This window comes from Nannobrachium achirus, assembly GCF_963921795.1.
Source record: "Nannobrachium achirus genome assembly, chromosome: 11".
Classification (NCBI taxonomy): Eukaryota; Metazoa; Chordata; class Actinopteri; order Myctophiformes; family Myctophidae; genus Nannobrachium; species Nannobrachium achirus.
In genome coordinates, this window is record NC_137820.1 from 41,833,829 (window position 1) to 41,846,637 (window position 12,809).

The 12,809-nt window shown below is 43.8% G+C and overlaps 1 protein-coding gene across 1 annotated transcript in view; it reads left to right on the forward strand.

Annotated features, from left to right (window-relative positions):
• Nucleotides 1-4,502: 4,502 nt before the first annotated feature.
• slc13a1 (solute carrier family 13 member 1) overlaps nt 4,503-12,809 on the forward strand; it is a gene marked incomplete at both ends in the record, with an annotated part of 52,199 nt that continues 43,892 nt past the window's right edge. Inside the window, one exon of the mRNA XM_080737081.1 lies at nt 4,503-4,722. Coding sequence (XP_080593207.1) covers nt 4,503-4,722 — 220 coding nt within the window. The remainder of the gene's footprint in view (nt 4,723-12,809) is intronic.

Consider the following 12,809-nt stretch of genomic DNA (forward strand, 5'->3'; position numbering starts at 1 on the left):
CTGTTCTGAGAGTTGATCGTGTGACGTCACACGGATTCCCCCCCCGCCCTTCGGGTAAAAACCAGAGCTACTGTTGTAAACCCAGCCCCTCATTTGTTTCTAATTTGCTTAGCCTCCACCTCCATCTGCAGCTGGCTTACTGTTCTGGGGCTGCTCACTCAGTGCTCTCACTCTGCCTCCCTGTATAGTAGACAGAGTCATTTCCTTCTTTTATTCTATCAACATTTTTGCTATCAACATGTCCAAGGAGAAGTCTTAGCGTTCCTGGATTGCACTATATATGTGACGTTATAGACTGCGAGGACCCAAGCTTCGTCCTTCTAACAAGGAAACAAAAGACAATTTTTAATGATCCGAGGCCTTCTGAAGCCTGGGCCTAAATTTTCAATCCAGTGACGGAGCGAGCCGCGGTGGACCGGTGTGGGAGCTCGCCGCGGTGGCCGGGTGGGAGCTCGCCGCGGAGCTCACCGCGGTGGCCGGGTGGGAGCTCGCCGTCGGAGCGAGCCGCGGTGGCCGGGTGGGAGCTCGCCGCGGAGCGAGCCGCGGTGGCCGGCCGCGGTGGCCGTGTGGGAGCTCGCCGCGGAGCTCGCCGCGGTGGCCGGGCCGCGGTGGCCGGGTGGGAGCGAGCCGCGGTGGCCGGGTGGGAGCGAGCCGCGGTGGCCAGGTGGCCAGGCTATAGAGGGAGCTGGCCGGCAACAGAGGGCACACACACCCCCGGTCTTCCCTTCGCTGTCCCCGGCTAGAGTGGGCTAAAACACCCCGCCTCTCCCCTCACTGTCCCCAAACAGCGATCGCCGATTCTGAACGTACTTTACTATTATATGAAATGGATGCTTCCCTCTGTTTCCCAAACACGGGGTCGGGACCCATTTTGTGAGTCGCGGAGACAGTTTTATGGTTTATGGGCTGTTATATTTCATACATTTTTATACATTATACATAAATACAATGCGGGTGGGGTTGATTGTCTAATGTAGATTAACGTTCTCTAATGTCTGGTCTAGCAACGGTCGCCCTGTGTCATTTGACAGTAGGCTTATCTAATACATACAATTCAGTAAGCACAAAGTGGTCGCAATTTAGAACCTGAATGTTTAGCTCCATTGTCTCGCTACACCTCTCACAAACATAGCCACCACGTCGAACAAGCGTGAAAATTTACAACTGTCCACAATTTTAAACATGCACTCTTTGAACGCATTTATTTCAATTTAACAACATCACGCCTTTCGCCTCACGCAGAGCAGCCAGTCCCTGACATAGTATTCTGAACATTCTGGCCAGTGCTGAAATGATCATCAGGGTATCAAGTTACAGAGGGAGGGAGGTGGAGGGAGGGGGGAGAGGAGCTGAGCAGAGTAGAGTATCGAATTACAACAGAGGGGTGTGTGTGTGTGTGTGTGCGTGCGTGCGTGCGTGTGCGCGCGCGTGTGTGTGTGCGCAAGCGTTTTTTTTCCCCAAATTTTTTTTTTCAATTTTTTTTTTCAAATTTCTTTTTTTCAAAAAAAAACTTTTTCTCAAAAAACTTTTTTTTCTCAAAAAACTTTTTTTTTCTCAAAAACTTTTTTTTCTCAAAAAACTACCATATTTGGCCATTACACACACCACACTGCCGCAACATGGCGGTGAAGGCCGCACAGCGGCCTGAACTCTAGACGTTTGCGGCCCGAAGGGCCGCAAACTTCTAGTATCATACAACATAGGCCTACAGTAGGCTATAATCAGAGCAGCAACATTATCCTATTCTTTGTATTGGCCCAATATTAACATTATGTGTTGTCAACGTTGAGGAGTGGAGAGGAGGGGAGGGGGAGGGGTGGAAAAACCCCACTAGATGCGCCCCTGAGCAAACAAAGGCCGTTTTGGTATTGCAGCTGCAGAGCCTAATTATAGCACAGCTAGTAGAAACAAAAGGAATGGTCAGAGTGTTTGTTGAGGGTTAAGACCTGTCTAAGACTCAATTTTGAGCATATATTTATTCAAAAAATAGAGTTTTAAAAGCATGGTGTAGTCCCTTTAAGGAACCATAATGCAATTTCTGGGGTTGTTACATCGAGACCTGTTCAGCCCGAACGCGACGCGTTCCGACGCAGTCACCAGTCTAATCATCGTCCGTGCAACTTCGCTATACATAGAGCTTGTTCGTCAACAAACAGCGCAACAGGCTCTGCTGCCAACCAAGAACATACCAATGTCCCCATTGTTACAATATGGATACATATCTTTATATTATATAATTATTTCAACAATTGTGTCACGATGTATCAGCTCAAGGACATGTATCTCAGGTTCATGATTATTCCCGTAAAAGGAACAAAGGTGTAAAGGGAACAAAGGTGTGTGTGTGTGTGTGTGTGTGCGTGCGAGCGTGCGTGCGTCATTCAAAAGGATGGTGTGTAAACAAAAGACATTTAAAAACAAAGAAAGAAAAGATGGATTGCAAACCCCTAAAGGATCCATAATGCTCTCAAAACTATTGCCTTTGTTTGCAAAATAATGCAAATCAAGTTGATGTTTGCTTTGTGTTTTTACTTTATTTGATTGAATTGGCTTACTGCTGGAACGTGCACATTTTCTAGAGATGGACACAAATATTCTTGACATATCTTTCATCAGTCTTTACCAATTAAAGACTTGATTGATCAAGCCCCCCCCCCCCCCCCCCCCCCCCCCCCCCACACACACACACACACACACAAGAAAGGAATTGCACCACACCGATTACACCTCAATATCAGACTCCCATAGATTTATTTCAAAGATCAGCATCACTTCAAAGGTCTAAGGAAGAATGCTTTGATCACAGCCAAAATAATACTAAATAAAACATAGAGCTTATCATAAATTATTAAGCCTTTTGAATGCTGATTTTAGGGTGGCTTTTTGTGGAGAAAGTTCAAAGCATTTAAATTCGCTGTCATGGATGAAAAATTAACAGTGGAACGGAATGTAATTTTGTAATTAAAAGAAATTGGGCAAGGGGCTGCTTTCATTTTTCATTTTATAACAAAAGATTGGAAAGACATGAAGAAAACTGAGTTTCCCCAAAACTTTGATAAAAGGTTAATTGTTTTAGGGTCAGTTCTTGCATGGGAACACTAAAAAGAGTATTTGCCACACTTGACTCATGAAGCCATGGAACAGTGACATCAGAGCAAGATAAGCAAGGTGATTATACAACTAGAAAAGGCCGAGTTGCATACCCAGGGCCCACAATATTTGGAAGGCAGTTATAGCTTCATGTGTTGGTATATAACACTGTAGGTCATACAATCAAAATCTTCTTTTCAGTATTTTCACCAAAAGGCCCTTTTAGAAATGTCAGCCCCTGCCTCTCTAACATTCTCTGCGTGTCCCTGGTACACATTATCTCTGGGGCTTGAGTTGATCAAGAGAAACTGTATCACTCAGATCTTTCAGATCCCATTCCAATTGTCTCACTGCCTTCTAAATGTTGCGCGCCCTGCATAGGCAACACTACAGGTATGTAATTGTGATTGGTGTACGAAGGGAACCGACTTTCGGGTCCATTTGGTTCCATTCGTGTACGGTGAGATTTATGGGGGTCCGTGTCCTAATATGCCAAACTGGGAGTCCTTAAAATGTAAAGGGTTGAGAACCACTGGTTTATAGTAGGGTGCAAATGGTGCAGGGGTGTTGCAGAATACTTCTATACTTCTATTACTATTACCTGGTGCATTCTTTTTCAATCTACATCTATACCTCTATCTCTTTTTCCAAAAATAGCAGTGCTACAAGCTCAGTACACACATAAATATATTTACTAATCCAAGTCAGAAAAAAAGGAAAACAACAAAGTATGCACACACACACACACACACACACACACACAACACACACACACACACACACACACACACACACACACGCACACACACACACACACACACATATTTTCAAATAAAGAATAAAGAATGAATAGATTAATGAAAAGTGTTTGTTGAAGTGGAATTTAATACAGTGTAGGAAAATAACTGAGTACGGAGACAGCAGCAGTGACTCAGGATGTAGAGTGACCCGGCATACTTATTGTGACACACACACACACACACACACACACACACACACACACACACACACACACACACACACACACACACACACACACACACTTCTTATGGGGTAGACAATAAGGGAAATGTACTACTGATTATGATCACTGGCCCTGACACTGGGGTTGTTACATCGAGACCTGTTCAAAAGGATGGTGTGTATACAAAAGACATTTATCCTAAAGGACTGGGTTACATGTGAGCCTGCATTGTATTGGGAAGGGCTTTGTTCCTTTTGGAGGTGGTGAGTATATAATATGAGACAGCTGTGAGCTGTGTCATTAGTCATTGAGTCTAGCTGTGTGCAGAGTGACTGGTCAGTGAGGTTAGGTTTGTGCTGAGTCATTCGTCAGTGAGGTTAGGTTTGTGCTGAGCCACTAGTCAGTGAGTGTATCTGTGTTCTGTGTACTATAGTCAGTGAGGTTCAGGATGAAGGCTTGCGGTGCTTTGCTGTTGGTCCTGTTCTGTGTGTGTGAGGCTGCCCCTGACATCCAGCTCAGTCTGACCCATCAGGACGACCAGGGAACAGAGTTGGAGCTGACCCTGGACCATCAGGGAACAGAGTTGGAGCTGACCCTGGACCCTCAGGGAACAGAGTTGGAGCTGACCCTGGACCATCACCACGACCACGGAACCACAGAAGATGCAGGTGAGGATGATTGGTGTGACTTTACAACACTAGGCTTTCACGCTGGCTTGCATTCAAACCTAATCCTATGTTTTGGCAAATACGAGCAATGTTCACCGAAACGTGCGTCGGCATTTCCTGTACTACTTTTCCTGCATTTGTTTCTGGAAATACTTTCCAAGATTCGTTGCACTGCTAAATCTTTTCTTTTGTTACTGAAAACAAAGGTCACTTTTCGACACTTCTTTTCATTGGAAATAAGAATGTGAACAGCATTTACATCACAACACCTTTCCCTCCTTTCTCACTGTCAATGTTCTGACAGTTTACTAACAATCCAATGGCAATGTTCTAACAATTTACTGACAATCCACTGTCTGGCCGATGGCATGGGGGACTGCACATAAGTCAGAAATCTCATTAGTCCTACATCTCATTATTCAGAATTTAGTTAGGGTTAGGTTTTAGGGTTAGGTTTAGGCATAGTTTTACTGAGGTTAGGGACTCAAAAAGTATGAGTCGATTTTTTTTCCTAACGTTTTTCCCAAAAGAATGTTTTAATCGCTTAAAAATGTTATAAGCATTAATGTTTTCCAAATGTGAGAGGACCGGTGTGTGTGTGTCTGTGTCGGAGACGAGTGCATGTCTGTGTTGTGCATGCATGCATCGCAGATTCGCATGCATGCGGCGCTAGTCAGGTCCACGGACTACTGTTTGAGAAACACTGCTGGACTGGTCATAGCAGTGCGCGCTGACTGGATGTGTTTTGTTTACCTCCTGCCTTTGCATGCATGCTTGACACGAAAGCTCGCTTGTTAACGGCAGCGTCGCCTCGTGTGCGGTGATTTTGTCAAGATTTACTATAAAACACAACACAAAATACTCTACTCGTCGTTAATGCGACACACCCGTGGACGCGGTCGGGGAGGGAGAGTGAGGCAGACCAAAGCTCCACATTTGATACACTAGCCTGGGGTGCCAGCCAGAGCGCTCCCACTACGTTCCATGGACTTTGTCACTCCACTTCTAGTCTCTAGAGAACAGACTCCATGCTAACGCAAGGAAGAGCAATTATTTATTATAATTATTATTAGGGCTTTGATGCAAGTTCTGATGGGTGCAGCTGCATAAGTGGTGTTGCTTAACACTTCGACAGCCGAAATAGAATGGCTTGTTGTAGATTAGCCGTGAAATTTCTATTATTATATTATGATCTGAACTGCATTCATTTTAGAAGAGCATCAGCGCTATATCACGTGGTCTTCATCCCCCATAAACATCACGCAATCCCTGTTGTGTACTCACCACAGTCACCAGCCAAATTCCTCCCTCTGCATTGGCTTAGAGTGGCGATTTCGGCCGATGCATCTCCTCCCCGTGCGGTAAAAGACGGCGCGGCTGAGACTCCTTGCTCAGATGTCCGGTATATTCCGGTTTTAATATTAAGGGGCTCCCCGTGGCTTGGAAAGTGTTAAAGTAATGCGCCGTTGTGCTCTCCTCTCAGCTGCTGCTTAGTGGGGAAAAAAAGCTTGATGTCGATTCACAAATAATGTGTCGATTAACATTATTCTATTTTTTGCCACTTGGTGACTGGATACGTAGCATCTAGCTAACTAGCAAGATGGCCGGCCCTACCATTTCAACAGGGGTTTATCAGAAACTGCTTCAGAGGATTGCAGTGCTTGAAACGGAAATATTCCAATTAAAACAAACCCGAAGACTGGATAAACCACTCGCCTGGAATTCCCTTGGTGAAAAGCCAAAGATGAAAGAACGGACGACAGGCAGGACACCCTCCCAAAGTCGTCTTATCACCGACGAATGGCCGGCATTACCCCGGCACAGCGCTGCTTCGACCCCCCTTCAAAAATGGACTACTGCCAAGGGGAAAAACACTGCTAAACAGACAAACGCAGCCCAATCTCCACACACACCGAGTGTGCAGCTGGCAAACAGATACATGCCACTGGCCGAGGATGACAGGGGTAGCATCTCCCCAAGCTGGCTAACAGAACAGCTGCTAGAAGCCCCCCGAAGTGCCCCTGTTGACAGAGAGAACGTCCCACCCAGCAGGGTAAGAACCACCTCAGTAACTGATCCTGACATTTTGATTGTGGGCGATGCTGCTTTAAAAGGTGTCAAAAGCTTAAGCAAGAAGAAGGCAAAAGTTATGTGTTTTCCCAAAGACACAGTCTGGATCTTGTCAACAAACACCAAACGGTGAAAACCCTGATTCTAAACACTGGCACATGTGATACAGAAGAAAAACAGTCAGAAATCTTAAAGGAGAATTTCAGGGCTCTATTCAACACATTGAGCTCCCTGAACAGCGACATAGAGCTATGCATCAGCGGTCCCCTACCGCCTATCAGAGGCACAGACGAGAATTTCAGCAGACTGTTCTCTCTGAGCAAATGGCTTTTAGCTGCATGCACCGACAAAAATGTGCATTTTATTGACAACTTCAGTTTTTTCTTCGACAGAGGACACCTCTTTGCTGAACGGCAACTAAATAAGCTAGGTGCGAAGCTGTTTTTGCAGAATGTTTTCCATGCTCTGGCCTTGGCCAGAACACAACAATCCAAAACAACAGATTGTGATGAACAACTCTTATCTGCTACCCACGAAGAAACCATAACAAGAGATGGTGTTATGGTTACTGAAGAGCCCCCCCCGGCCGAGGGGGGAACGGCCTTGGCGAACGGAGGAGATTCAAAAACAACAGTTACCGTTGTCCCTGCCCTCTCTGACGAGGAACTGATTATGGTGAATGCAGAGATGGGGTTACTCAGGGAAATGTTTGAAGAGGAGAGTAATGAAGAAGAGTTTTATGGATTCTCTGCTTCAGCCGTGGGTGGCCCGAACCATGAGCAGAGTGAAATGGCAAATGGCCCGAACCATGAGCAGAGTGAAATGGCAAATGACAACGGAGAGTTGACAGAAGAAGAGGAGGGGGCTGGCACAACCGAACAGAGTGAACTGGCAACAGACAATGGAGAGTCTACAGCCATGGACTCAGCCATGGCTGGCCCGAACTATGAGTCAACCAATGAGGAAGAGCAGGCACCATCACCCCAATCCTCCTCTTTCTCCCTATCTCCAATGCCTCTTCTAGAATTCACGAATGGAATGAATGAACTTATAAACACTGCGATTAAAATGACCCCGGCCAGACGCCGGTCAAAGGCCCGGCACCACAACCACCACCGGCCAAACGCCCGGCTCCACAACCACCATCCTTGAAAACGCCTGAAATTGACCCCGGCGTGCCCCAGAAATCTGTGGCCTGGGTGCTTTTGCCCCCACCCATCCCTCCACAAGCACAACGACAGAAGACCCGGGCCTCCCAGCTGGACAATACGTTCAGCCGTTGATGTCAGCTGGGTCCGATATTATTCCCAGCAACTAACGTATCTGGACCCGATGCTCCTCTAGGCGCTTTTATTAAGCAGGCTCACAACATTTCTACTGTCATTTCAAATAGAGTGTCCAGGACAAGCAGTGGCTCTGCTAATTTAGCTAACCTAACTTACATTCCCTGTAGGGGCTATAGTACAGTAAAATGTCATAAAATAAACCTGGCACTTTTTAACATCAGGTCACTTTTAAACAAGCCCTCCTCTGTAAATGATATAATCTGTGAAGAGAAATTAGATATATTTTTTTTAACGGAGACATGGCTGGGCACAGATGGAGCTGTTGCACTTGGCATCGCCTGTCCACCAAACTATCATTTTATTCAATCAGTGCGCGAAGGAAAAAGAGGCGGAGGCTTGGCATACATTTTCTCTGACATTTTTAAATTTAAGTCCCTGACCTTTGGAAGTTTTTCATCCTTTGAATATCAAGCTAACTTATTTGAGAGTCAATCCTCTGTTCTAATGATTACGATATATCGCCCACCAAAATGTAGCAAAGCCTTATTTCTTACAGAAATATCAGAACTTCTATCTATCTGTTCCACGGACTATGAGAGAACCCTTATTGCTGGTGATACTAACTTGCATGTAGACACTGGCTGTGTCCGAAATGCGGAACACGTTCCCTACTCCCTAACCCTAAATGAGGGATCCAGATGTAGTGTACTACAGTAGTGAACAAATCAGCGCATTTCGGACACTACCCCGTCGCCATCTGGTTGCGTCATCGCTGTCGCACAGTTAAAACACTCTAGCGCTGGCTTTTGGAGCAATAAATGATAGCCGATCTACAAGCTCTCAACAGGGGGCGAAGCGACGCGTTGTGAGCTTGTACATCAACTCCCCAATGTGGATTGGAAATAACATACCAACATGTTGTGTTGTTATTATGAGAAATAGGCCAAATATAATTATGTTTTTATTCATCACAATTCAATAAAATAATGTTAAAAAATGTATAGGCCTATATATATTTTTTAAATTGTATTCATTCATTGGTGAATCAATGAATGAATAATGCTTATGCCACATTCATTTGTCTCACATGCAGACATACACCCATGTTTGTGATAAAATAGGTTATTCTTGCTAATTTAAATAACATTATTTTATCATGATTATTATCAGCTGTGGAAGGTTGGGAAGAAAAGATCGAAAAACAAAAGCCTCCAGCGTCTATTCTCGTATTTTCTCTTCATAAACAACTTTAGAGCTGTTTACATCATTAAATGATGAAGAGCAAATTTTGTTCTCTGATGACAATGCTGTGGACAGTTGTTTTCTTTAGCCGGTGGTTCTGCTACGAGCGGTTCTGTTGCGTTTGCTCAGCAACAGGTGGCTACACCTCCTGCCATGCAGAGACGCAGAGACGAACCTGCAGTGTGCGTGTGCGCGTGCACACCGCATGTGCGTGCTCAAAGCGCGAGACAGCGGCCGCAGCGCAGTGCATTGTGGGGCGGCAGGGCTTGAATAGCGCTTGAATAGTGACCATCGAATGCTCACTACAAATCCAAATGCATTGTGGGGTACTTCAGTACACTATATTAGGGTACAAAAATGCTCACTATACATTCGGACACTAGTTCAAAATGGCGGAGCCCCCTTTTAGTACACTACATTAGAGAATAGGGTGGATTTCGGACGCAGCCACTGTTACAGATCTTACAGCTATGAGTTTCTTACAGTTACTGCATTCCCTTGATTTTGTTCAGCATGTCACCGGGCCAACCCACAATCAAGGCCACACCCTTGATCTCGTGATCTCTAAAGGGCTAAATATTTCTATGGACAGGATTATCGCTAAGCCTGACTTATCGGACCACTATTTACTGTGTTTTAATATGACTGTCTCTGATCTAGAAAAAAACAATAGAGAATATACTATAAAAAATAGATTTTTCGGCTCTTCGGCAGCAGAAGAGTTTGCTAGCCTTCTTGCATGTGCACCCCCCCTTCCTGATATTCCCTCAGTAAATGATATGGTTCAACGTTTTAATCTTAAATTAGAGTCAGCTCTGGATATAGTGGCTCCTATGAAAACTAAAAAGAAATATAATTCCAAATTAACACCCTGGATAAACCATCATATACGTTCACTCAAAAAACAATGCCGCAGAGTAGAGCGAACTTGGAGAAAAAATAAATTAACTATCCACCTAGAGATATTTAAGTCGTCAACAGCCACCTATAATAAAACCATGCGTCTGGCTAGGCAGGCCTATTTTTCCGGAATTATTAATGAGAATAAGAACAATGCTAGGGTCTTATTCTCTACCATTGAATGCCTTTTAAACCCCCCCAGTCCTACAAGCAGTCACTCCCTGCTTCTAAAGCAAAGTGTAATGAGTTTGCATCCTTCTTTGACAACAAAATTGTTAACATTCGAGCTGGTATTATGAATAATACTGTCACAAATGCAAATGCGGTTAATGGTGCCATGTGTAAAAGCGTCGATAAATCTAGGGGGAGCCTAGTATCATTTTGTGCAATTGATGAAGAGGAACTTCGTAAAACCATATCGCAAATGACATCGTCTTCTTGCTCGCTGGATGCAATACCCACGCCGTTTCTTAAAGAGGTTGTAGACTGTGTTAATGAAGATATCCTAAAAATAGTAAACAGCTCTATAAAATCAGGTGTCTTTCCAGACTCACTGAAAACGGCCGTAGTTAAGCCCTTACTCAAAAAACCCAACCTTGACCCGTCCGTGCTGGATAATTATAGACCCATCTCTAATTTGCCTTTTCTGGGCAAGGTCCTAGAAAAAATTATCTTTCAACAATTGGATGTGTTTCTGCGGAACAATAAGGTGCACAACAAATTCCAATCCGGCTTCAGGAAAGGACACAGCACAGAAACTGCACTTTTAAAAGTTATTAATGATCTTAGGGTGGCTGCTGACAACAAAGATGTGTCCGTTCTCCTACTGCTGGACCTAACGGCGGCTTTTGACACAATTGACCATACAATTCTAATACAACGTCTCGAACACTGGGTAGGACTGTCAGGGACAGCTCTGTCCTGGTTTTGCTCCTACCTAACAGGCAGAAGCTACTCTGTTAATCTAGCTGACTTCGAGTCAAGCAAACACAACATCTGCTCTGGTATTCCACAGGGCTCAATTCTTGGTCCTTTATTATTCTCCCTCTATATACTGCCGCTGGGAGAACTTATTTCCGCTCACGGTGTGAATTTCCATTTCTGTGTTGATGACACCCAGTTGTACCTTTCGGTGGCTCCGGATGACCCCTGTGCTCTAGTCCCATTGCTGACGTGTGTGTCTAGCATAAAATGCTGGATGAGTGAGAACTTTCTCAAGCTAAATGAGGACAAGACAGAAGTTCTCATAATAGGTTCTACTGCCCAGAGAGAATCAATAATAAATAGACTTGGTAACCTGGCTAAAGAAAGTAACACGTCTGTAAAGAATCTGGGGGTGATCATTGATGCTGAATTACATTTTAATACACACATTAATCATGTCACGAAGATTGCCTTCTTTCACCTTAGAAATATTGCGCGAATTAGAGCCTATCTGTCGCTGAACGATGCAAAAACGCTGATCCACGCTTTTGTTTTCTTTCGGCTTGATTACTGCAACGCACTTCTCTCTGGTCTGCCAAAGAAAACAACTGACAGATTACAACTTGTTCAAAATGCAGCAGCCAGAGTTTTAACAAAAACTAAGATAAGAGAACATATTACTCCAGTTTTAGCGTCGCTACACTGGCTCCCGGTTGTTTTTAGGATTGATTTTAAAATTCTTTTACTTGTTTATAAAGCTCTTAATGGTCTGGCACCTTCGTACCTCTATGACTGCCTGCATAGATACGTTCCAACCCGCCCACTCAGGTCCTCTAGTGCAGACCTACTTGAGGCGCCAACAACAACAATGACATATAAAAAATATGGTGAAGCAGCTTTCTGCTTCTATGGACCGACAGCTTGGAATAAACTCCCACTACACCTAAGACAGGCAGCCTCGGTGGATAGCTTTAAAGCACAGCTCAAGACCTATTTCTTTACTCTTGCTTTTAGCTGAAGATTTTTTTTTAATCCCTGTGCTGCTATTGACGTCCGCACTGCTCTGAAATTGTTCTTCAATGTTCTATGCTTTTAATTTTTCTTGCTTTATTGTAATCATTTTAATTATTTCTTTTTTATGTATTTTTTTATTTTTTATTTCACATTTTCTCTGTTAAGCACTTGTGCTTCATTTTATGCTCTTTAAAGCACTTTGAGCTGCATTTTGAAAGGTGCTATACAAATAAAGTTTTATTATTTATTATTATTCCTAATTTGAAGTGTTAATCACTGCTATAACACTGAAGTATGTAATCTGAAGACTCTTCAGACCTCTTGATCTTAGATTTCTGTAAATCGCTCTGGATTAAATGCCTGCATTGTAAATCGTGGTTGTGGGTGTGGGTGTGGGTGTGGGTGTGTGTGTGCGTGTCAGTGGTGAAAAATTACTCACGTTATGTAAAAGTATCAATACCGCAATGTAGAAATACTCTCTGACAAGTACAAGTCTGGAATTCAAAATGTACTTGAGTAAAAGTACAAAAAAAAAGTATTGGTATCAAAATGTAAATGTATTTAAAGTAGCAACAGTATAAAAGACTCATTATGCAGACTATCCTATTTCTCGGGTTTCAAAATGTATAAATATCTTTTGAAATTAGCAGA